This window comes from Panthera pardus, unplaced genomic scaffold (assembly GCF_024362965.1).
Source record: "Panthera pardus isolate Hobbes unplaced genomic scaffold, ASM2436296v1 HiC_scaffold_11, whole genome shotgun sequence".
NCBI lineage: Eukaryota > Metazoa > Chordata > Mammalia > Carnivora > Felidae > Panthera > Panthera pardus.
This window is the reverse complement of record NW_026526666.1, coordinates 95062519-95087304: the sequence shown is the minus strand read 5'-3', so window position 1 is coordinate 95087304 and position 24786 is coordinate 95062519. Positions and strand designations below refer to the sequence as shown.

At 59.1% G+C, this 24786-nt stretch overlaps 2 protein-coding genes across 5 annotated transcripts in view; one reads left to right on the top strand and one right to left on the bottom strand.

Moving 5' to 3' along the window:
- The window catches only part of SPEN (spen family transcriptional repressor), a 90275-nt gene extending 77468 nt beyond the window's left edge, over positions 1-12807 (top strand). For both annotated transcript variants that reach the window (XM_019461496.2, XM_019461495.2), the window contains 5 exons: positions 1237-9427; positions 9822-10331; positions 10496-10690; positions 11020-11178; positions 11631-12807. In XM_019461496.2, the coding sequence (XP_019317041.2) occupies positions 1237-9427; positions 9822-10331; positions 10496-10690; positions 11020-11178; positions 11631-11762 (9187 nt within the window). In that variant the 3' untranslated portion in view covers positions 11763-12807. The remainder of the gene's footprint in view (positions 1-1236; positions 9428-9821; positions 10332-10495; positions 10691-11019; positions 11179-11630) is intronic.
- Positions 12808-13984: 1177 nt separating this feature from the next.
- Positions 13985-24786, bottom strand: part of ZBTB17 (zinc finger and BTB domain containing 17) — a 32885-nt gene continuing 22083 nt past the window's right edge. The window contains exons 1-15 of one of the 3 annotated variants that reach the window (XM_053898921.1): positions 20842-21469; positions 20186-20392; positions 18984-19172; positions 18230-18370; positions 17805-17930; positions 17062-17300; positions 16820-16962; positions 16416-16716; positions 16009-16096; positions 15772-15888; positions 15547-15667; positions 15172-15302; positions 14647-14856; positions 14453-14542; positions 13985-14369 (exon numbers count right to left, since the gene is read on the bottom strand). In XM_053898921.1, the coding sequence (XP_053754896.1) occupies positions 14086-14369; positions 14453-14542; positions 14647-14856; positions 15172-15302; positions 15547-15667; positions 15772-15888; positions 16009-16096; positions 16416-16716; positions 16820-16962; positions 17062-17300; positions 17805-17930; positions 18230-18370; positions 18984-19172; positions 20186-20392; positions 20842-20890 (2436 nt within the window). In that variant the 5' untranslated portion in view covers positions 20891-21469 and the 3' untranslated portion in view covers positions 13985-14085. Of the gene's footprint in view, positions 14370-14452; positions 14543-14646; positions 14857-15171; positions 15303-15546; positions 15668-15771; positions 15889-16008; positions 16097-16415; positions 16717-16819; positions 16963-17061; positions 17301-17804; positions 17931-18229; positions 18371-18983; positions 19173-20185; positions 20393-20841; positions 21470-24786 lie in introns of those variants that run through there. The other 2 variants (XM_053898922.1, XM_053898923.1) reach the window with 2 other exon arrangements.

Here is a 24786-nt window from a genome sequence, read left to right as displayed (position 1 = left end):
ATGACCTGCTTGAGAGAACAAAAATGGAGAGGGAACAAGAGTGAAAGAATTAGTCTCTGTTGTGGGTGAATTTCATTTTATCTATCATACATGTTCTTGTGTGTAAATTTAATCTTAAATGCCCCCTATAGGTCACTGTAAGAGAAAACCATGGTGAATTCCTTTACAATTGAGGAATCCTTTCACAAGCTTATAATCAGTTCATGGGTTGGGGAAAAGTAACAATATGACGGAAGGTCTTCACATTATGTTAGGAAAGTTCTTACAAATGTTATCTTATTTAATCTTAAGAACCTTCTGAGGAAAGGTTACCATCATTTTACAAGTGAGGAGACAGCCTAGGGAGACTGGCCCCCAGCATGCTTTTTTAAATTGTGAATTGAGCTAGATGTGTTATCAGTATCCTATGGGTCACATAGGTGGGAGGATTTCAATTAAAATATTTTTAAATATTTAATCAATATTTTAATTAAACTGTTTTTACCAGTAGTACGTTTTTTTCCCAGATTGTGGTAAGAATATTTTTGGCAGAAAAGTAATTATGAAAGACTCAGAAGTGTGGGGATGTGATACTGTGTAATATACTAGTGATCATTATGTCATACCACCTCCTACCAAAAAAAAGGGGGGGGGGGACTGAAGTGTCATCCAGTAGAAACATGTAGACTAAACTGTGGTTTTCAATTTTTTTTTTAAGCTTATTTATTTCATTTGAGAGAGAGCATGCACACATGTGAGGGGCAGAGAGGGAGAGAGAGAGAGAATCCCAAATAGGCTGTACACTGTCAGCGTGGACCCCATGTGGGGCTTGATCCCACAAACCATGAGATCATGACCTGAACTAAAATCAAGTTGCATTTTTAATCGACTGAACCAGTTTTAAATTTTCTGGTAGACATAAAAATGTGGGAAAAAAAGGTGACATTAATTTCATTTAACTCCTAGCTTTCAAATATTACCATTTCAACATGTAGTCAATCTAAACTATTTGAAGGGTTTCTTTTTTAAAAGATAAATGTACCAAGTCCAATGTGTATTTTATAGTCACATCTCAAATTTTAAGTTACTGATAGCCACATGTAAATTGTGGCTATGTACCATATTGGACCATCCAAGTCTAATGATTAAATAATGGCAAAGATTTTTAGAATAGGCCTTTTAATCTCATATGTGTGATTAAATGTGTAAATGACAAGGACACAAAAGAACTAATATATTCTTTTTTGAATTTGATAGAGAGGAACGAAGGGGATCTTATGACTATAGCCAAGATCGTACGTATTATGAGAATGTTCGTACTCCGGGCACATATCCTGAGGACTCCAGACGGGACTATCCAGCTCGAGGGAGAGAATTTTATTCAGAATGGGAAACTTACCAAGGAGACTACTATGAATCGCGATACTATGACGATCCTCGGGAATACAGGGATTACAGAAATGATCCTTACGAACAGGATATTCGGGAATACAGTTACAGGCAAAGGGAACGAGAAAGAGAACGCGAAAGATTTGAGTCTGACCGAGACAGAGACCACGAGAGGCGGCCAAGTGAGCGCAGTCAGAGCCCGGTGCACCTGCGGCGCCCCCAGAGCCCTGGCACCTCTCCCTCACAGTCCGAGCGGCTGCCGAGTGACTCAGAGAGGAGGATTTACAGCAGGTCCTCAGACCGGAGTGGAAGCTGTAGCTCACTTTCTCCTCCAAGATATGAAAAACTGGACAAATCTCGTTTGGAACGCTATACAAAAAATGAAAAGACAGATAAAGAAAGGACTTTTGATCCTGAGAGAGTAGAAAGAGAGAGACGCTTAATAAGGAAGGAGAAAGTGGAAAAGGACAAAACTGAAAAGCAGAAACGAAAAGGAAAAGTTCATTCTCCTAGTTCTCAGTCTTCAGAGACAGACCAAGAAAATGAGAGGGAACAGAGCCCCGAAAAATCAAGGAGTTCTAATAAACTGAGCAGAGAAAAAGCTGACAAAGAAGGGATAGCAAAAAACCGCCTCGAGCTCATGCCCTGTGTAGTCTTGACCCGCGTGAAAGAAAAAGAGGGGAAAGTTATTGACCATACTCCCTTGGAAAAGCTGAAAGCCAAGCTTGATAATGACACTGCCAAGTCTTCTGCCCTAGATCAGAAACTTCAGGTCTGTCAGACAGAGCCCGCAAAGTCTGACTTGTCTAAACTGGAACCGGTTCGAATGAAAGTGCCAAAGGAAAAGGGCCTGTCAAGCCACATAGAAGTGGTAGATAAGGAAGGCAGGCTTAAATCCAGGAAGCACCTAAAACCAGAGCAGACTGCTGATGGGGTCAGCGCTGCAGATTTGGAGAAGCTGGAAGCAAGGAAGCGGCGCTTTGCAGATTCCAATTTGAAAGTAGAAAAGCAAAAGTCAGAAGTCAAGAAAAGTAGTCCAGAGATGGAGGAAGCTCGGGTACTTTTAAAAAAGCAGCCTGACCTATCCTCTAGAGACATCCTTCTGCTGAGGGAAGGAGAGTCAGAAAGAAAGCCTGTGAGGAAAGAAATTCTTAAACGAGAATCTAAGAAAATAAAACTAGACAGACTTAATGCTGCTCCCAGCCCCAAAGAGTGTCAGGAGCTTGCCAGCGTTTCTGTTGGGACTGGCTCAAGGCCCAACTCAGACCTACAAGCAAGGCTGGGAGAACCAGTATGTGACTCTGTGGAAAATCAAGAAATCCAGTCAAAAAAACCTATTCCCTCAAAACCACAACTCAAACAGTTGCAATTATTAGATGATCAGGGACCAGAGAGAGAAGATATTAGGAAAAACTATTGCAGTCTTCGTGATGAAACACTTGAATGTAAACCAAGCCAAGAGAAACCACATTCAGTAAATACTGAAGAAAAAATTGGCATTGATATTGATCACACGCAGAGTTACCGAAAACAAATGGAGCAGAGTCGGAGAAAACAGCAGATGGAGATGGAAATAGCCAAGTCTGAGAAGTTTGGCAGTCCTAAAAAAGATGTAGATGAATATGAAAGACGTAGTTTGGTTCACGAGGTAGGCAAACCCCCCCAAGATGTCACTGACGACTCTCCTCCTAGCAAAAAGAAAAGGATGGACCACGTGGATTTTGATGTCTGCACCAAGAGAGAGAGGAATTACCGAAGTTCACGCCAGATCAGTGAAGATTCTGAAAGGGCTGGCGGTTCTCCCAGCATCCGACATGGCTCTTTCCACGAAGACGACGACCCTATAGGCTCCCCTAGGCTCATGTCAGTAAGAGGGTCTCCTAAAGTAGATGAAAAAGGTCTCCCCTATTCTAACATCACGGTCAGAGAAGAGTCTTTAAAATTTAATCCTTATGATTCTAGCAGGAGAGAACAGATGGCAGACATGGCCAAAATAAAGCTCTCGGTCTTGAATTCTGAAGATGAACTAAACCGGTGGGATTCTCAAATGAAACAAGATGCCAGCAGATTTGATGTGAGTTTCCCAAACAGCATAATTAAGAGAGACAGCCTTCGAAAGAGGTCTGTACGTGACTTGGAACCTGGGGAGGTGCCTTCTGATTCTGATGAAGACGGTGAACACAAATCCCACTCACCCAGAGCCTCTGCACTATATGAAAGTTCTCGGTTGTCTTTTTTATTGAGGGACAGAGAAGACAAGCTACGTGAGCGAGAGGAAAGACTCTCCAGTTCTTTAGAAAGGAACAAATTTTACTCTTTTGCACTGGATAAGACAATCACACCAGACACGAAGGCTTTGCTTGAAAGAGCTAAGTCCCTCTCTTCATCTCGAGAAGAAAACTGGTCTTTTCTTGATTGGGACTCCCGTTTTGCCAATTTTCGAAACAACAAAGATAAAGAGAAGGTTGACTCTGCTCCAAGACCTATCCCATCCTGGTACATGAAAAAGAAGAAAATTCGGACTGATTCCGAAGGAAAAATGGATGATAAAAAAGATGACCATAAAGAAGAAGAACAGGAAAGACAAGAATTATTTGCTTCTCGTTTTTTACACAGCTCAATCTTTGAACAAGATTCCAAGCGATTGCAGCATCTGGAGAGAAAAGACGAGGAATCAGACTTCGTTGCTGGCAGGTTGTATGGGAGGCAGACGTCTGATGGAGCAAACAGCACGGCTGACGTGATTCAAGAGCCAGTAGTTCTTTTCCATAGCAGATTTATGGAACTCACGCGAATGCAACAGAAAGAAAAGGAAAAAGACCAAAAACCCAAAGAGGCTGAAAAACAGGAAGATACAGAGGATCATCCTGAGACCCCAGAGTCTGCCTCTGAGAGTAAAGAGGTGGAACCGAAGACCCCCCTTCCCATTGGGCCTCCTGCTGTCACAGCTGTAACTCCAGAGTCAGCATCGTCATCACCGGAAAAGGCGACAGCAGGTGAAAAAGCAGGGGAGGTGCCTTTGGTGACAGAAGAGAAGCCCAGGGAGCCAGCCTCTGCCTCAGAAGAAGCAAAGCCTGTGTCTGAGCAGGCTCCCGCTGCCGTGCAGCAAACCGAGCAAGGCGACCTGCCCCCAGGAGCGGACGCCAATAAAGATGCTGCCAGGACTCCATCAGTTGTTGAAGAAAGTTCATCAGTTGACCAGCTGCCTTATCTGGACACCAAGCCTCCAACTCCTGGGGCCTCATTTTCTCAGGTTGAGGTCACTGTAGATCCAGAACCCGACAGTGCCCAACCGCTTTCAAAACCGACTCAGAAGCCTGAGGACGCTGATGAGCCCAAAGTGGAAAAGCCAAACTCAGCCGCTAATGTTGAGCCCAGTGCAAATCCAAAAGCTGAAGTTGTCCCTGAGGTTCAGCCTCAAGCTGCTGAAGACATTGAGGTCGATCCTCCGGTTGCCACGAAAGATAAAAAGCCAAACAAAAGTAAGCGTTCCAAGACCCCTGTTCAGGCCACCGCAGCAAGTACTGTGGAGAAGCCTGTCACCCGGAAGAGCGAGCGGATAGACCGGGAGAAACTCAAGCGGTCCAATTCTCCGCGGGGAGAAGCACAGAAGCTTTTAGAATTGAAGATGGAGGCAGAGAAGATTACAAGGACCGCCTCTAAAAATGCCACGGCAGACCCAGAACACCCAGAACCAAGCTTGCCCCTCAGCCGAACGAGGCGCCGGAACGTGAGGAGTGTCTATGCAACCATGGGAGACCACGAGAGCCGCTCTCCCGTCAAGGAGCCCACTGAGCAACCACGAGTGACCAGGAAGAGACTGGAGCGAGAGCTGCAGGAGGCCGCGGCGGTTCCCACGACCCCACGGAGGGGAAGGCCTCCGAAAACACGCCGTCGAGCTGAAGAAGATGAGGAGACCGAGGCCAAAGAACCAGTTGAGACGCTCAAACCAGCGGAGGGATGGAGGTCCCCACGAGCCCAAAAATCAGGAGCTGCTGGTGGCCCACAAGGGAAAAGGGGCAAAAACGAGCCAAAAGTTGACGCTGAACGTCTGGAGGCGGCCACTGAGGTGAGTCCCCAGGTCAGTGTGAAAGAAAATAATACAAAGTCCAAGGCTGATAAAGAAGAAGCAGGAAGCGAACAGAAACGTGACAAAAAAGAAATTGGCACAGACAGAAATGTACCGGAAGCCCCTGCAGTTGAAGTGGTAGAGAAAAAAGCAGCCCCTGAAAAAAACTCCAAGTCAAAGAGAGGGAGATCTCGAAACTCTAGGTCAGCAGCGGACAAATCTGCAAATCTGAAAACTGCGGATACCAGTGCGAGTCCCAGCGTGGCCGCGGGCCCTGCGGGGCCGGCAGCGGAAAAGGAAGCTGAGGTAGTGGCGGGTCCCCCTGAGAAGAGCGAGAGTCCCCAGAAGGAGGGGAGTTTATCTTCCCAGTTGAACAGCGATCCGGCCCGTCTGGAGAAGGAACCGGAGGAGAAGGAAGATGTGTCTGCCACTACGCCGTCCCCAGAACCAAATCAGTTAGCCAGGCAGATGGAGCTGGAGCAGGCCGTGGAGAACATCGCGAAGCTCACGGAGACCACCTCCGCGGCCTTCAAGGCGGCGGCCACAGATGCACCAGAGGGCCTCTCCACAGAGGATGGGGACAAGCCCGCACACCAAGCAAGTGAAACAGAACTGGCTGCGGCCATTGGCTCCATCATCAATGACATTTCTGGGGAGCCAGAAAACTTCCCAGCAGCCGCCCCTTACCCTGCAGAACCACAGGCAGATCTACAGCCCCGTCCTCAAGTGCTGCGGCCCCCTGGGGAGGGAATGGAGCCTGAGACCCATGAGGCTGTGTCCGGCATCTTGGAGACCGAGGCTGCCGCAGAATCTTCTGGGCCACCAGTCAGTGCCCCTGACCCCTCAGCAGGCCCAGCAGATACCAAGGAAGCTGGAGGGAACAGCAGCGAACCCTCCCAGCCAGTGCCAGAAGCCAAAGGATCAAAAGAAGCAGAAGTCCCTCTTGCTCGGAAAGAGAAAGGGCGCCAGAAGACAACTCGATCACGCCGCAAACGGAATACAAATAAGAAAACGGGGGTCAGTACAGAGACTCCCGTCTCTGAACCTGACCAAGGTCAAAGCAAGAGTCCTGCTACAAATGAGGGGAGGGTGGCGCCACCCCCAGAAGCGCCACAGGAAGAGAAGCAGAGAGAAAAGCCCCAGTCCGCCCCGCCTGAGTCCTGTTCTTCTGACCCAAGCAAGACCCCATCCCTGGAGAACTTGTCCCAAGACACCGGCGTGGAAGAAAAGACACCGACCAGAGCATCTGCACTCCCAGACCTTCCCCCGCCCTCCCAGCCAGCACCAGTGGAGGACGAGCCTCAGGCCAGATTCAAGGTGCATTCCATCATCGAAAGTGACCCAGTGACCCCACCCAGTGACTCCAGCACACCCACCCCCCCAATTCCTTCTGTAACTGCAGCAAAGCTCCCACCTCCTGTCGCCTCTGGGGGGGTCCCACACCAGAGCTCCTCTACGAAGGTCACAGAGTGGATCACGAGGCAGGAGGAGCCTCGGGCTCAGTCCACCCCATCTCCAGCTCTTCCCCCAGACACGAAAGCTTCTGACATCGACACCAGCTCCAGTACGCTGAGGAAGATCCTCATGGACCCCAAATACGTCTCCGCCACTGGCGTCACTTCCACGAGTGTCACGACTGCCATTCCAGAGCCCGTCAGTGCCGCCCCTTGCCTGCATGAGGCACCGCCCCCTCCTCCAGTTGAGTCTAAAAAGCCTCTTTTAGAAGAAAAACCAGCGGCTCCAGTAACCAACACCTCTGACACACAGGCCCCAGAGGCTCCAGTAGCCGCTGAAAAGGAAAAGGTGGCTCCGGTCATTGCTCCCAAAATTACTTCTGTTATTAGTCGGATGCCCGTGAGCATTGATTTGGAGAACTCGCAAAAGATCACTCTGGCAAAACCAGCTCCTCAAACCCTGACTGGCCTGGTGAGCGCTCTGACGGGCCTGGTGAATGTGTCCTTGGTCCCAGTGAATGCCCTTACCGGCCCGGTGAATGCCCTCAAAAGCTCTGTGAAGGGCCCGGTGACCACGCTGAAAGGTTTGGTGAACACTCCTGCCGGCCCCGTGAACGTCCTAAAGGGGCCCGTGAACGTTCTGACGGGGCCAGTGAACGTTCTCACCACCCCGGTGAATGCCACCGTGGGCGCGGTGAACGCCGCTGCGGGTGCGGTGAACGCCACCGTGGGCGCGGTGAACGCTGCTGCGGGCGCCATGAATGCAGGCGCGGTGACAGTCACGGCAGGTGCAGTAACCGCTGCCTCTGGCAGTGTGACTGCCACAACAGGTGCGGTGACTGTGGCAGGTGCAGTGATTACACCGTCAGCAAAGTGCAAACCCAGACCGAGCACTAATGAAAACAGTCGGTTCCACCCGGGGTCCATGTCGGTGATTGACGACCGTCCAGCAGACACGGGCTCTGGTGCCGGCCTGCGTGTGAACACGTCCGAAGGGGTCGTGCTCCTGAGCTATTCGGGGCAGAAGACCGAAGGCCCGCAGCGGATCAGCGCCAAGATTAGCCAGATCCCCCCCGCCAGTGCAATGGACATCGAATTTCAGCAGTCGGTGTCCAAGTCCCAGGTCAAACCGGATGCTGTCGCACCAGCGCAGCCTTCGCCCAAAGGCCCCCAGGCTCCTTCAGGCTATGCAAATGTGGCCACCCATTCTACTCTGGTACTGACTGCCCAGACGTACAACGCGTCTCCTGTGATTTCATCTGTTAAGGCTGACCGTCCATCCCTGGAGAAGCCCGAGCCCATTCACCTCTCTGTGTCCACCCCTGTCACCCAGGGTGGCACAGTGAAGGTTCTCACCCAGGGCATAAACACACCCCCAGTGCTGGTTCACAACCAGCTGGTCCTCACCCCAAGCATAGTCACCACGAATAAAAAGCTTGCTGACCCCGTCACCCTCAAAATAGAGACCAAGGTCCTTCAGCCGGCTAACCTGGGGTCTGCGCTCACTCCCCACCACCCTCCTGCTCTGCCCAGCAAACTGCCTACAGAAGTGAACCACGTCGCCTCGGGGCCCAGTACCCCGACAGATCGAACGGTCTCCCATTTGGCAGCCACGAAGCCAGATGCGCATTCTCCTCGCCCCAGCGGGCCCGCTCCGACCCCCTTCCCGAGAGCGTGTCACCCCAGCAGCACCACGTCCACCGCGCTCTCCACTAATGCCACGGTCATGCTGGCTGCGGGCATTCCTGTGCCTCAGTTCATCTCTAGCATACACCCGGAGCAGTCTGTCATTATGCCCCCGCACAGCATCACCCAGACCGTGTCCCTCAGCCACCTGTCCCAGGGCGAGGTAAGAATGAACACTCCCACGCTGCCCAGCATCACCTACAGCATCCGGCCAGAGACCCTTCACTCTCCGAGGGCCCCTCTGCAGCCCCAGCAGATAGAGGTCCGGGCCCCGCAGCGTGCAGGCACACCGCAGCCAGCCACAGCTGGCGTGCCGGCCTTGGCCCCCCAACACCCTGCAGAGGAAGAAGTGCATTATCACCTCCCTGTCGCTCGAGCTGCGGCCCCTGTGCAGTCAGAGGTGCTGGTCATGCAGTCCGAGTACCGACTGCACCCGTACACCGTGCCCCGGGACGTGAGGATCATGGTGCATCCGCACGTGACGGCAGTCAGCGAGCAGCCCCGGGCAGCCGACGGGGTAGTGAAGGTGCCACCAGCCAGCAAGGTCCCTCAGCAGCCCGGGAAAGACGCCACCAAGACCGCAGATGCCAAAGCCGCGCCAGCCCCCGCCCCCCACGGAGAGGCCCGCATCCTCACGGTCACCCCCAGCAGCCAGCTCCAGGGGCTGCCTCTCACCCCACCCGTGGTGGTGACCCATGGGGTGCAGATCGTGCACTCCAGCGGGGAGCTGTTTCAGGAGTACAGATACGGAGACATCCGCACCTACCACAGCCCCGCGCAGCTCACACACACGCAGTTTCCTGCTGCCGCCTCCATCGGTCTACCTCCTCGGACCAAGGCTCCCGCTCAGGTGAGTGCCACCGATCAGCCTTACTCCCTATAGCGGTTGAGACGCCAGTGAGGTCCCCAAAATGTGTCGCCGTTTTCGTGAGTTTAAAGAGGAGCTCCCTAAGTTGCAGGATGAGGGGATCAGGTCACAGTGCAGAGGGCGGAGACACGGGAAGGAGCTGTGGGAACCAGGAGGTGGCTACTGGCTGCAGGGGGGGAGGAGGGAGGAGCGAGCGGGTGACCTCCCACCAGAACCTTCAGTCCCGAGTGCCCAAGAGGATCGGCACCATGGGCCTGGCTCACCGGAGGTGCCTGAGGCTGACCCTGCCCAGAAACCCGTGGCCAGTTGGTGCGGGGCAGGGTGCTGGGCACAACGGGCTCTTTACTCTGTCCCCCTCTCTCCCGCCGAACTCCAGGGCCCGGCTCCTGAAGGTGAGCCCTTGCAGCCCACTCAGCCTGCGCAGTCTACACAGCCTGTCCAGCCTGTGCAGTCCACACAGCCCGCACAGCCCACGCAGCCCTGCCAGCCCTCCCAGCTCAGCCAGCCAGGCCAGCCACCAAGCAGCAAGATGCCTCAGGTCTCCCAGGAGGCGAAGGGGACCCAGACAGGAGTCGAACAGCCTCGTCTCCCAGCCGTCCCCACAAACAGGCCAGCCGAGCCTCATGCCCCGGTCCAGAGGGCACAGGCAGAAACAAGTCAGACCTCCTACCCGTCGCCTGTGTCTGTCTCCATGAAGCCTGACCTCCCGGCCCCTCTCCCAGCTCAGGCTGCCCCAAAGCAGCCGTCGTTTGTCCCCACGACCTCAAGCCCCAGCACCCCTCCGGGACTGGCCCTGACGCACACTGAAGCCCAGGCCACCCCCAAGCCAGATTCTTCTCCACACTTGACTTCCCAGAGGCCCGTGGACATGGTCCAGCTTCTGAAGGTAAGCCTGGCCGGGGCCCCTGCCCCGCTCCCCTCCGAGCCCTGCGCGGCGTTCAGTGCCCTGAAGCCCCCACTTAGACTAGCGAGCTGTTGCCCGGGGCCGCGTCCGGCGGGGCTCTGCTCCCCGGCCCTGCGCTCACTTCCTGTCTATCTCCCCGAGAGCAGAAGTACCCCATTGTGTGGCAGGGCCTACTGGCCCTCAAGAACGACACGGCTGCCGTGCAGCTCCACTTTGTCTCCGGCAACAACGTCCTGGCACATCGGTCTCTGCCGCTTTCTGAAGGAGGCCCCCCGCTGAGGATTGCCCAGAGGATGCGGCTGGAGACCTCCCAGCTGGAAGGGGTTGCCCGGAGGATGACGGTAAGTCTCAGGGCCCAGGCAAGGAACTGCCCTGCCCGCGAGGGAGGACGTGGGGCGCCCCCACCTGCCTGTCTCCCCGGCTGGCCGTGGTAGTGGCATTCCTGCTGTGTTTGGTCTCCGATGGGGGGGGGGGTGGTAAAATGCCTCTAGATTCAGAAACCCTTTTTTTTTTTTTTTTCAGTCAAAAAATAGGGTAGACTTGAAGGTCACCTCAGAAAGGGGGCCTTTTGTGGACGCAGGAGCTGAACCCCTGGGTTGGACAAGCCTCTACCTGGGCTGCTGTCTCCGGGGGAGGCCCCTGGTCACTGACGGCTACGCTTCTGCCACAGGTGGAGACAGATTACTGTCTGCTGCTGGCTCTGCCCTGTGGCCGTGACCAAGAGGATGTCGTGAGCCAAACTGAGTCCCTCAAGGCGGCCTTCATCACCTATCTGCAGGCCAAGCAGGCGGCAGGGATCATCAACGTTCCCAACCCCGGCTCCAATCAGGTCAGCCTGGTGTCCTCGCTCGGGGCACACGCGTGTGGGGCCGATCTAAGCTGGTGGCTTGGTTACCAGTGCCGACCAGAATAGTCCGGAGGCGGGCACAGGGCAATCTGGATAGAGGCAACAGGCAAGCAGAGTGTAGACGAGGGGCCGTCCTTGCCCCTCCCGGAGACGACCCAAGAACAGCTGAGACGGCGGAGGTTCTTAGCCTAATGCTGTGGAAGAGGTTCCCAGGAGGATAGTTTAGTTCGTGTTAGTTTTTCTGACACCTTGTAGGTTTCATCTGCTGGACAAAGTCACGGAGACGTTAGTTCCCCGGGAAACGGGACTCCCCCCAGCTCCGTGTTGGGCCCCATCGGGGCCCCCAGTCGGGAGTGGTTGGAAGAGCGGTAGTGGGGTGACCGATGCGGAGGCGGGGGATCCCACTTTTCTCCCTCTCTCGTCCTCTTCTCCAGCCCGCCTATGTGCTACAGATCTTCCCGCCCTGTGAGTTCTCGGAGAGCCACCTGTCCCGTCTGGCCCCTGACCTGCTCGCCAGCATCTCCAATATCTCTCCCCACCTCATGATTGTCATTGCCTCTGTGTGAGCCACTGAACAGCCACCGCTCGGTGTATTTCCCCGAGGCTCTGCAGCAAAAGAGTAAACACAGGACAACCCGGTCAAGTGGAGGAAGAAGCTGCCGCAGGGGACGTACTCCACTGCCAGATGCCAGCCTCGCCCTCGAGCCCGCCCACCCGGCTCAGTGGGACAGACCCCTCTGGGCAGTGGTGCTGCTACTTGTATGTTTACATGACATTTAGCCCAAGGACAGACCACCAACCGATGGACTCTGCAGGCACCTTGGGGCTGGGTTTCCCTCCTCCTCTTGGAGAAAAGGAACTGGGCAGTGGAATGAATTTTTTGTTGTTTTTGTTTTTAAGAAACAAAACAGAACTGCCTTTGCACTAAATTAGTGACTTGGACTTTTGCACAGTGAAGACGGGCTGTGACACTCCGGATGTCTGGGTGTCCCTGAACACGCATCGAGGACTCTAACGCGGGACTTCAGGCTTCTGCTGAAACGCCGGGGTCAAGGAACATTTCACTGGGTTGTTTGGTCCCCACCCCGCCCTTCCCCTTGCTCATTTGGATGTGTCACCTTTCTTAATTCTCCCGCTGCCACCATCTGTGATTCACCCGGATGTACAGTTTACAATCAAAAAAGAGCAAACAGAAGGATTTTCTTTCTCGGTGGGATATGCAGAACTTGGGATGTGTGTATATATAAATATATAATATATATAAATATATATAATACTGACTTAAAAAAAATCAAATTCCCCTGACATACATTTTTTTTAATCTGTGCCAAAAATGTGTTTTCAGAGAAAATCTTATTTTCATACTCAGACTTTGTATTGTCACTCATTTGTATAAGTGCGCTTCGTTACAGCACGGGCCCGGCCCCCGCGATTTGAAGTGTCACACACACAAAAAGACTGTACAAAAAGGACTGGCTTCCCCTCTTCCTGTTACCTTGACCTCTCCCCCCAACTTCCTAACACTTATTAATTTATGAAACTGGTTTTCTCAGCGCAGTTTTGTTTTGTGTGTCCATTGGATTACAAACTTTATTAAAAAATACAAAACACGTCCAGTGTGAATGTGATTGTCGCTTGGGTGGGAGGACCGAGGGTCCTTTGCTTATGGGAGCAGCTAGCCCTCGTCCCACTTGTTTCCCTCCCCAAGTCTATATGGGACCTGTCTCTTTTCTGCCACTTGATCCTCCCCAAGCATCGTTTTGTTTTATACAAAAGAGGTTTCTGTCACAGACCGAACTTCCTTGTTCTTGGGTAACGCGGAAGGCACTTCAAAGTTGGATACGGGAAAAACAAACTACCCCCCCCCCCCCCCCCCCCCCCCCGGCCCATGCAAACTCAGAAACCCCTCAAGCAAACTTTGGTGTCTGTCTCTCGCCCCTTCCTCCTCCAGGTCTGGAGCAGGCTGGCCCCGAGGCGGCACAGCCCGAAAGGAGGATGGGGCGACAGGAACACGGGGACCACAGACTCGGGGTCTCACGTGGGACAGTCGCGGGGCTCGTAACGGGCCTGTGCTTTTGCTGAGGGGGTGGTGCCGTCTCTGAGGGAGGGATCACGGCTGCCGGGAGCGAACTGTGGACGCGGGGCAGAGACGGCATCACGTCTCCCGCCGACGGCGGCGCTCGCGGTGCCCCCCACCCCCAACAAAGCCCCCGGCCCACGCGGCTCCGGGCCCAGAGCCTGGTCGTAGACTCCCGCCGATGCACGGCAAACGGATGTTCCCCAAAGATGGCACTTAGCTCGGCCCCGATCCTGTGAGGTGAGGGCGGGGCCCGCCTGCTTCCCCAAGCCCAACGAACTGTGGCCGCTGGGCCTGGCTCTCTGCCTACCTTGCTGCTCTGGCTCAGTGGGCTTCTGAGCGGGGCTCTGTGGGTTGCCCGGATCCTGGTTAAGCCAACCCAGCGGGGCACAGGGGGAGCAGGCTCACGGCTGTGCTCCGTGGCGGGGGCGGGGAGCTCGGGTCCCGAAGCCGAACGGGTGAGAAGCCCGAGCAGGAGACCGGCCGAGGGGGGACGGGGGGTGCGTGGAGCCACCGTCTGTCCGGCCCCGGGCGTGCCGCCCACACCCCAACTGAGGACCAGGAAGCCAGCTCTTCTCTCGACCGGTCCGGAGGCACCGGTCCCCTTCTGCACGAGGGACAGCCTGGCCTGGCCAAGAAGCTCCCCGGGTGGAGCATCGGCCCGGCTCTGGCAGCCCCCGCCCCCAACCCCACAGGGAGCTACAGGCAGCGTTAGAAAATAATCCAATTTATTCTCTAGGGAACGGGGCCACCCCTCTCAGATCTAGGGTGCCGTCCATCCTTAAATAAACAGTCAGAGGAGAGACGCCTGCTCACTCAGCAGGCGGTGGACATTCGGGGCCGGTGGGGGGCGTCTCCGCCAGAGCAGGCTGGCCGTCGGCCCCGTCCCGAGGGCGGAAGACCAGCTCCCCGGCCTGCAGCACCTGCCCGGCCGGCCACGTGCCGCCCGGCCCGTACTGCTGGTAGAAGTCCGCGTCCGTCTGGAACATGACCAGCGCCTGGGCCGTGTGGATCCGCACGTGCTGGGCGAGGCTGTTAGCGTCCAGGAACTTGTCCCCACAGGAGTCGCAGGCATAGAGGATGTGGGTGTTGGGGTCTGTGGGAGGCGGAGGGCTGCGGTCAGGATGGGGAGAACCCTCGGGGGTTCACAGGTGTTCACGCCCCGGGCGGCCCCCTCACCTTCCTCCTGGACTTGCTTCACAGCTTTGCTGATCTCGGCCTTGAGGACCTCCGTCTCGTCGGCGGTCACCGCGGCCCCCACTGGCACCACTGTGGGCAAAGTCCAAGGGGCCTAAGGCCAAAGGCACCTGCCCGTCGCCACCACCCCAGAGGCCGGCTGCCCGCGACCAGCCCCTGCTGCCCGCGGCCCGCACCTGTGAGCTGAGTGACAGCGGTTGCCGCCAGCGCTTCGGTGGCCAGCGTGACCATGTCATCCACGGTGACCACGCTGACCTCCCCGCCCTCCTCTGGCTCCAGGATTTTGATGCCCGCCTTGCCCTGGTGCACGGTCTTCACGTGGGAGCGCAGGTTGTCCACGCGGTTGAAGCCACGACCGCACTTGTCACACAGGTAGGGCTTCTCTCCTGAGGGGGGAGGCAAGGTTCTCGCCTGCCGTTGGGAGGGGGGGGCGGGGGGGGGAGGACCTCAGTGGCCTCCAGCTGCCCCAGAGCCCCGTCTTTTCCAGTAGCGAGTGCTCTGGGGCAGCCACCAGGGCTGCACAGAAGCGTCCAGTGGCCACTGCGCCTTCTAGAAACTCTAAACGGGGTCCTCCTTTGAACTGCAGCAAGGGCCAGTGCCCAAGGCTGGGATCTGGAGGGCCCTCCCTTCCCACCGCCCCCGCCCCCCCGCCCCCCCCGCCCCCCCCACAGGGACAGACAGGCAAGTGGGCACGGGCTCACCAGTGTGGATGATGATGTGCTTGGACAGGTCCCCCACGTTCACGAAGGCCTTGCTGCACACACTGCACTTGTGAGGGCGGATGTTGTCGTGGTGGCGGATGTGATTGGCCAACTGGCTGGACTGGACGAACCTGCGGGGCCGCAGAGGGAGGGGGCTTGCACGGAGCTGCACAAGCCAGGGCCCAGGGTGGCGGGGGAGCCGGGGGGGAGCCGGGCAGGCGTCTCGGGCGTGGCTGCGAGACCGGAGCCGAGGCCCGGGGCCGGGCAGCCGTCCACCCAGTTCCCAGCTGAGCTCTAGGTTCGCTTCCTGACCCCCTTCACCGTGCAGGGCGCCGGGCATGGGAGGGACGGACGGGCGGGCGGGCGGGGCAGGACCTCTTGCCGCAGCGCTCGCAGACGTAGGGCTTCTCGCCGGTGTGCTGGCGCACGTGCGCGATGAGGGAGCTGGCCTGGGTGAAGGCCTTGCCGCACATCACGCACTGGCACGGCTTCTCGCCTGGGGACGGGGGGGGAGGCGACGGGAGAAGGTGTCGGCGCCCGCTCCTCCCCGAGCGCCTTCCCCAGCCTCCAGGCGCCCGCCGCCCGGCCCGGCCCGGCCACCTGTGTGGATGCGGACGTGCCGCTGCAGAGCGCCGGGGTCCGCGAACTGCCGCTGGCAGTGGATGCACACGTAGGGCTTCTCCCCGCTGTGGATCCGGAGGTGCCGCTTGAGGTTCCCTGCGGCGGGATGCAGGAGGGCCCGCGTGAGCGCCGGCGGGGGGGGGGGGGGGGGGGGGGCAAGGAGCGGAGGGGCGTGACGCGAGGGCACGAGGGCAGCCGGGGCAGCCCCGGCCCTACCTGAGGTGGTGAACTGCTTCCCACACTCTCGGCACTTGAGGGGCCCGTCCGCGATGTGGATCTTCAGGTGGGCCTTCAGATTCCCCACCTGCGCCCGGGCAGGGGTCAGAGGGGGCCACCCCGCGCAACCGGCCTCGGCCACCCCTCCCGCCGGCGAACAAGGGATTCTCGGCCCTCTCCCGGGCCCGCGGACCACTCCGTCCTTCCTCAAGGCCCGTGGAACGTTCCAGGTCCCGGAGGCGAAAAGGGAAAACCACCCCCGCCCCCGCCCCGGGTCTTTGGGGCCCGAGCCACCACCTCCCGCCCCAGATTCCGCGGCAGAGCGGTCAGAGCTTCGCCGGGGCGGGGCCCCGTCTGCTTCGGTCCCCGGCGCGGCCGGCCCTCCTGGCCGCTCCGTCGGCACGCACCTGGTTGAACTTCTTGTCACAGTGCGGGCACTTGTGCTCCTTGTCGGTGTCGTGGGTCTCCAGGTGGCGCATCTTGGAGGTGGGGTCGGAGAAGGAGCGGCCGCAGTAGTCGCACTGGTAGGGCTTCTCGCCGCTGTGCACCAGCTGGTGGCGCTTCAGGTTGCCCGACGTGGTGAACAGCTTGCCGCAGTCCCCGCAGCGGTAGCGCGCCTCGCCCGAGTGCCGCTTCTTGTGCAGGTTCAGCAGGCTGATGAGCCGGTAGCTCTTGCCGCACTCCTCGCAGCCGTACGGCTTCAGCGGGCTGGGGGGCACGGGGCGACAGGGAGAGGGGACGGTCGCTGGGCGCCCAGAGGCCGGGGCCCTGCGGGGGGCAGGGGGGCGGGGGCCGGGGGGGGGCGGCGTACCTGTGCGTCTTCTCGTGGGCCTTGCAGGCGGCCGGGTCCGAGAAGGCCTTGCTGCACTCCCGGCACGAGAAGGGCTTCTCGCCCGTGTGGATGCGGATGTGCCGCTTGAAGTTGCCCGTGTGCGTGAACTCCTTCCCGCAGTCCTGCAGGGCGCAGCAGGGGGGCGGGCATCAGGGACTGCGGGGCCGCGAGGGGGGGGAGGGGAGGGGAGGGGAGGGGGGGGAGCGAGGGGAGGGCCGCACCTCGCACTTGTGGATGACCGAGCCGTAGGCCTTGGACTCGGTGCGGTCGCCGTAGGTGCCCGAGCGCGGGCCCCGGGCCTCGGTGCCCAGCTCCTGGCCCGAGTCCGTGCTGGCAGACTCCTCGCTCTCCTCGGGGGGCTCCCCCTTCTCCAGCGGCGGCCCCTCTTCCTTGACCTCGGCGGCCGCTGCGCCTTCGTCCTCCTGCTCTTCTCCTTTCCTGGCCGGCTCCACCTCCATTTCTGCCGGAGAAGGGTGGGCACTGAGGCGCTCAGGAGGGCCGGAAGGGACCTCGGAGCCAGCGAAGGCCGAGGGCTCGTCTCCGCAGCCCTCCCTGTGCGCGCGAGTCCCCTGCAGGGGCCAGCTCGGCGTGGCCACCACAGACAAGCGGCCCCGGTGCCGGCCGGGGAGAGGGCAGAGGACACTGCGGAGCAGGCCGCTCGCTGCCGGGAGGTGGGACCGGGCCTCCGCCCCCGGGGAAGCCGGGCTGGCGGCACGGCGGGTGCGGGGGGCGGCCGGGACGCCGCGGCCACGCCGAGGCTGCGTCAGGAACACGTCCGCGCCGAGAGAAGCCCGGCCGGGGTGCACGACCGAGACAGCGGTCAGGAGTTGACCGTGGCAAGACGGCCTCGGCCGAAGCTACAGCCTGAGTCAGAGAGGGATCAGCTTGGGGACTGGGGGGTCGGGGAAGGGGCCCGGGGGGACGCGTGAGCGACGGCCGCCCGGCCGGGCCGGTGGCAGGGCACCTTGCTCCGAGCCGTCCGACAAGGCGGCCTCGGCCTCCGCAGCGGCCATGCTGCTCGTGGGGTCGGGCTTGGGCTCCACGGAGGGCGGCTCCCGGGGGGCGTCGGCCTTCTCTGTCTGCTCGGCACCTGGGTGGGGTGTGGGAACACCGAGGCTGCGTGAGGACCCTCCCTCTGGCAGCCAGATGGCTCCCCGGGACCAGGCCCCCGGGGACCCCGGGGAGTGGCTGTGGCCCGGCGCTGGGCGGGGGGGGGGCCGCACGTCCAAACTCAGGCTACTTGTGCCCGTGCTCTCGCTGCAGCAGGTGCCTTGGAGTGAACGGCTCTCCCAGCCCCAGGAGGCCCCCCCCCACCCCCCGGGAGGCCGCTCACTGCCCCAGGGCCCAGGCTGCCGGGGGGGAGGTGACAGACTCGGCGTCACAACTCACCGCTGGCCGTGCTCTCGGCCTGGCCGCCCCGCTCCTCCTTGGGCTCCCTGTCTGGGCCCGTGGGTGGACCGCTTCCGGCCGGGTCCAGCTCGCTCAGCACGGCAGCAGCCGCCTTTTCCTCTTTGGCTCTCTTGTCTCCTCCTGGAGATGGAACGGGACAGTCTTGCCATTTCCCACCACGCGCCCACCGCCTGGAGGGGTGAGGTGGCCCGGAACTTGCCGGCTCTTCCAGATCCTCCCTGGGGAGACACCTACATATTGGCTGACCAGACTGCTCATCGGGCAGCCACTCCATGCCAGGCCACCGGCTGAGCACAGAATGAACAGTCCCGGCTGCTGCTTCCGCGGGGGCTCCCGCCCTGGTCAGGGAGCAGACCTCACACGCAAAGCAATACCGCCCATCAGAGCTCCGTGCTCAGGAGGGAGACGGGCTCTCCGCAAGGGGTACCACGAGAGCCTGGCCCACCCCTGGTGTCAGGGGGAAGGGCACGAGCAGGGAGAGCTGCTGGAGGAACGACCCCACGCGCAGGGGCCCGGGCCGAGCGCACCCCCAGCCCTCTGCAGCAGCAGAGCCCACGGGAAGTGGGTAAAGCGGGGGGAGGGGTAGGCAGACGACAAGCCCCTCGGGAGGCCTTCCTGAGACTAGCACCCCTTGACACAGGCAGGGCCGGGCGAGGACGCTGAGGCCCAGAGAGTCAGAGACAGCACCCCAGCCAAAGCCACGTGTTCAGGAACAGCCTGGCCATAACCTCACCTTCCGTGGCTGAGGCCACCGTATTCTCCCCGGGGCTGCCGGCGGGCTCGGCGAGGGACTTGAGGGCGTGGCAGGCTGTGACGATGTCCTGCATCTGCAGGAAGCTGGCCACAGCCAGCACATCGTCCACGTTCTCAGGGCTCAGACTCAGCTTGGCCGTGTACATAAACTCCAGCACCTGCCCGAGGCCTGCCAAGGACACAGCCAGCCATCACGGACCTCGCGGGGCCTGGCTTTTCCAGCCGGCTCTGCCACTCCACTCGGTCGCAGGATCCAGGGATTTGGGAAAAGTGGAGTGGCGGGCCGCCGTCCCCCCATCTCCCGTGCTGGCGGGTGGGCGGACAGCCTGGGGGTTCTCGGCCCAGACGACGGCCTCCGAGATGAAGCACACCCGCACAAGGCAGGGGGTACGACGGCCGCCCTGCACGGGGGACAGCGGGGTGAACGCCCACCCTGCACCAAGGACAGAGGGTGTGAACAGAGAACCGAGAGGAAAAACACCCGCCCTGCACGGAGGACCAGGGTGTAAACCTCTACCCTGCACAGAGGACGGCAGTGGGAACACCCCCCCCCGCCCCCCCGGGGTAAGCTCCGGCCAGCCGCCGCACCCTACCACTGGAGGGCGCCCCAACACGAGGGTCTCGGCACTGGCTTTCCTCAGGGCTCTGCCACAAAGTACCTGACCTCCAGGCCAGTCACCTGACCTCTTTGGGTCTCAGCTTCCGTACCGGTAAGATGGGGGCACGGCACTCTGCCCGGACCTTCCCATGGCGCGTCATGCGGTTCTGGGCCAGAGCCAAATCCAGGCCCCGTTCCTTCCTCAACTGCAAGGTTTCCCGACACCCCTCCCGTCTCCATCATAGTTAGCACTGGAGTAGGGGGTTCAGGACCGACTGAGCAATGGGAACGGGTCGGGGGCTGAGAGCCCACCTGTTCTCTGTCCCTCTTGACGAGCCTGTCCTATTTCACTCCGGCTGAGAGTGTATCGTGAGCCCTCCCTCGTCAGTTCTCCTCTTACCACCCGGCTCCCGGTCGACAATGCGGTAGGAACTTGGTGCCCAGACGCTCGTGGCAGCACCCGTGCGGGCGGCCTGGTGCACCCGACACCTCGGAGGGGCCGCTCCCGGGAGGGCCGTGCGCGGCACAGAGCCAGCCACGGCCCCCGACCCTCACGGAGCCTGGCCCTGGACCCAACGGGGTACCTGCCGCGTTACTGATGTCCAGGTGCACCACATCCTTCTGGTCCACGAAGAGCATCTTGAAGTACTCGCTGCAGGCCGCCAGCACTGCTTTGTGGGCCTTGAAGTCAACACCGTCCACCACAAAAGTGCAGTCACACAGAAGCCCCAGCTGCCGCTGCTGGTTCAGCTGCTCCAAGACGTGCTGGCTGTGCTGGGGAAAGTCCATGGCTGGGGAGAGCCAAAGGGCCTTTGCGTTAGCACAGAGACGGGGGGCCAGCCAGCCTGACGGTCGCCCCCCAAGTTCCCAGGTGAGAAATGAGGGGGAGATGGGGAGAATTCAAACAAATCCACAAGGGGTAAAATCACTCCAGACTTCCTCTGCAAGCCAAGGCTCCTAGAGCCCCGGGTTTACTGGCCAGCAAAGTTCCCAACCACAAGCATGGAGGGACCAACACAAAACGGCCACCTTTGTGTCCTGCCAGGTAACAAACATTAAAAAAAAAAAAAAATCAAAAAACAAACACAAAACACAGATTACGGTGAGCATTTAAGAAAAAGACATGGTCAGTTTAACATTTTTTTTATGAAAACAACGCATGACATAATTTTAGAAAAAAGGACAGATCTTTCAATTCGATACATTTGGCCTTATGAAAACCTTTCTACTTTGTTCTTACTTTTCCCATTCTGCCACGCACAGGTGACAGATGTCTCATCACCCGGCATTTCAGCAACGGACCCTCTCCCGCTGCACCCACAGGGCTCTGGCAAAGTCCAGGAGAGAGGGATCTCTCTCTCCCTCTCCCTCTCTCTCTCTCTCTCTGATTCACAGGCTCAGGAAACTACATAAAGTCCTCTGCCTCCAGAACCATCTCCAGGCTGTCCCCAGAGGAGGAATAGCTCTGGCCCTGACCCCAAGAGCTGCTGGGCTGGCTGCAGTTTCTCTGCCAGAGGCCTCACACAAAGGCCTGGAAATCCCGTAACAGTCTCAAGTGAAAATGCTCAGAAAAATTCCATGGCCCGGTGCCCAACAATCACAAACTACCACAGGCCGTGACTAAATAAGTATCTAAAGCAGCCCTCTCCTCCCCAGCAGCACCACACCAGAGTCAGTCTCAAGACCAGCATTTTATAGGGAATGCAGCGGGCCCTCCGTTCAAGAAAGACCCGACTTCAAAATAAAAGTCAACGCCCCACTCCTGGGACCGCATCACGTTGATCCACCAGGACCGGGCTGTCGGTGCCCTGGCCCGGCATCTGAGGTCCGGGTCTGCTCGGAGCTGCCCCCGGGCTGTTTCCGGGCAGGGGAGAAGGACACTTTGGGGCTCCCAGCCCCCAGGGTGCAGCAGCCCCTCACCGGCTCCTGCTGTTCAGTTAAATCAGCCTCCCGGGGGTGAGTCACCGGTGCTGCTGCAGCCGCAGTGACCATGTATGGCGGTCGGTCGTGGCGGAGGAGCCGCGAGGAAAGCCACGCCCCCACACGAGGGGCTTAGCCAGCGCAGACCAGCCCCGAAGGACCAAAAGCCCACCCACCCTGTGGTGTCTGGAAACCGTTCAGAAGCGGGGCCGCGTATTTGCGGAGCTGGGGGAAGTCACCGCGCGGCAGGCGGGGCTCCAAGGAGTAAGGGGGGATGTGGCAATGGCAACAGACTGTGCGCCCCACGTGCCAGCCTTCCTCCGAGCCACGAGTTCAGAGAAGCTGTTGCTGGGGACCCAGAAACACCCTTTCCCTCCCTCCGACGTCCCCAGGACGGTCCTTTGGTCCCAGCCTCCACACACAAGCTCCCGGACAGAGCCACGGCTTCTCGGTTCTCCGTTCCGTCGCGGTGCCAGTGGCTGGAGCTCGAGTCAGCAGGGAAGCGCCAGGAGCCAGCCCTGGAGTCCAGAGGGGAGGCCTTCGGCATCCGCTGAGCAACCCGCTCTGGAGCCAAGCCAGCCAGCAGCAGCAGCAGGGAGCCACCAAAGCAAAGGCCACGGCTGACACGCGACACCTGTGAAGGCATCCTTCTCTGTCTTTAATCTCTGGAAAAAGCGGGGAAGGAAGGTGTCTGCTTTCTCCAGAAACCTTTCTGTTTCTGGAGAACATGGACAAGAACCAACGTCCAGTCCGCGGGTTGAACACCTGGGCCAGGGCACTCAGGCCTAGCATCTGAAAGCAGTTCAGTCCAGGCCCGGCATACGTGGACCCAAAGGCAGGTGGCAAGGAGAGGCCTGGGCCAGCTCACCTGTACAGCTGTCCTCTCACGACAGAAAAAGGCACTTGAGCAGACGGGTGAGTGCGTGGGAGCACGGGCAGCCCCCGAGCCCCAGTCACCAGTCGCCGCCTGTGTCCTCTGAGGCCCAGGTGAAGCGGGTCTGGAGAGCAGAAGGGAGGACAACCAGAGGCCTAGGGGGCAGATGTTCCATCAGCTTCCGGGTAAGCCCATTCGGAGCTCCCTCACCTTCGCCAGCGGCCAACCCGAAAACTGAGCTGGGAGGAAGGGTCTCCCAGGTACACAAACAACCAGGGGGCATCAGCTGACACCCCACCCCCACCCCCCCCACCCACCCCCGAGGCACAGAGCTGGTCCCAGGGCCCTCGCCCTCCAGCTTGGAACGACCTAACTTGCTGCGAAAGTAAACCTGAGAAGAGACTCCCGGCCAACAGGGTGGAAGGGGCCGATCAGTCCGGGGTGGCAGGGCACCCAAAGCCACGAGGAGCCATCGTGCCGCCGTACGGCCTCAGCTTCCAGGGAAAGGGCACGAAGCAGGCTCTCCTGGGGCTGGACATGGGGGGTGGGCAGGGGCTTTTATCTCAGAGGCTGTGGGGGGGCCAGTAAAGGTCCTGGGAGAGGGTGGCTGGTGGCCCGGTACCTCCAGTGTCCCCCACCCCCAGGAGAGCAGCAGTGCCCACGGGGAATGCCTCCTCCCCAACGCTAACCACGCTCTTCCGCTGCCAGCTGCCGCCCAGAAGTGGGCTCCTCCCCAAACATGGGTGTGGGGGTCTCCAGAGTCCTCTGCAGCTGTCCCAAAGCTGTCCCAACAGAGAAACACTCCTAAAGGGCACCTGTTCTGACAAAATCAAAGAAAGAAAAGGAAGAGAGACAACGGGACAGGATAAGAGAGGAAGCAGCGAAAGAAACGGGGAGTGTGAGGGGGGAAGGACAAGGAAGGAAGAGAAAGAAGGCGGCGCCCACACGCCCGAGAAGCCAGGCTCACAAGCCCAGTCCTGCCATCAGCCCCAGGGAGGGCGAGCGCAGCCGTGGGGGCTCGGGCTCAGCGGGGGTGCCCACAGGCAGGCCACAACCCGCCCCCCCAGATGGGGGGCCCCCAGCTGCCTCCACCAGCTGGCCCAGCCTGCTAGAAAGCTCCACCAGCCCCTGTCTCCTCAAGGTGATGTGGCAAGCAGGTGAGGGGCCAGCTGGCCGGGCCCTTCCCTCAGAGGGGCTGAGCGAGAACAGGGGCACCAGAGGTGGCATGAAATGCTCTAGAATGATCACGGCAGTCCTCCCACTGGGTCCTGTTTCCTCTTTTACGCTCCACAGAGACAGGACCCCACCGCGATCCGGCCAGGTTTAGAGGCTCCAGGAAGAGGTGAGGGCGTGGAGACCCCGCACCTGCCTGGGCCGCACAGCCACATGCGTGGGTCCCGCGGGCCCGGGGGGCTGTCCACCCCCGTGCACACTCGGAGTCACCGTCTGAGGAGAGACCTGAAATGGTACAAGAGCAACAGCCCAGCCGCCCCTGGTCACCAGCGTCAGTGCTCGAGTGCGGTTCCCCCAGCCCCTGGCCGGCTCTGCGATGCCTTCGCTCAGGCCAAAGTGTGGGGGCCCCTGCTGCCTTCTTTCTCCTTGCTTTCGAGCGATAAAGGTGGGCCTTAGAGAAAACTACTAGAAGACCCTAAGAGCTTCGAGCTAGAGAAAATGCAAACAGAACAGAGCCCACAAAGTCCTCACGTTAGATGGAGAAGATGAAGCCCCAAACCGGCCCCCGACTGGCCCACTCAAGAAACTGGCCTGACCTTCCAAACACTCACTGCACTCGGGCACCTTCCCCAGGACGCCACCAGCTGCTCTGTGGTTATCCCTGCGGGACGGGGCCGACTTCCCAGGCTCTGGGGACAGCCACCAACCTGGCTGGACGTACAGCCCCGGCCCGCCCCACAAGGAATTCATTCGGGGATGAAAAGGGACCTGGAGAGCGCCTGCAGCATGATTCCAAACAGGCCCGACTAAGCGACCGGACACGGACGGACGGCATGGGCACCCTTCTCAGGATGGCCACCAACCGCTCCCCCTGTGCCAGAAGATTCCAACTGCATGTGGGGGCCCTGTGATGACTCTCACCAAGAGGCAGGGACTGTGCCTGCTGGAGAGACAAGACGCGTGGAGGGGCCTCCAGAGGCACACGATGAACTCGGAGGCCCTGGCTGACGGCAGTATGAGAGAACTTTCCTGGACCTTCCAGGCCAGCTATTAAACGGTCACATGCACGACCTCAACGCCTCATGGAACAAAAGAAACTGCCCAGTCAACCCCCAACATTGGGAGAAGTAACAAACTCCCAACAGTTGAAGTCACTGAGTTTCAAGGTGGTTGCTCCCAGCGAGGGAGAGCGGACCCAGCCGGCAAAACCGTGAAGGC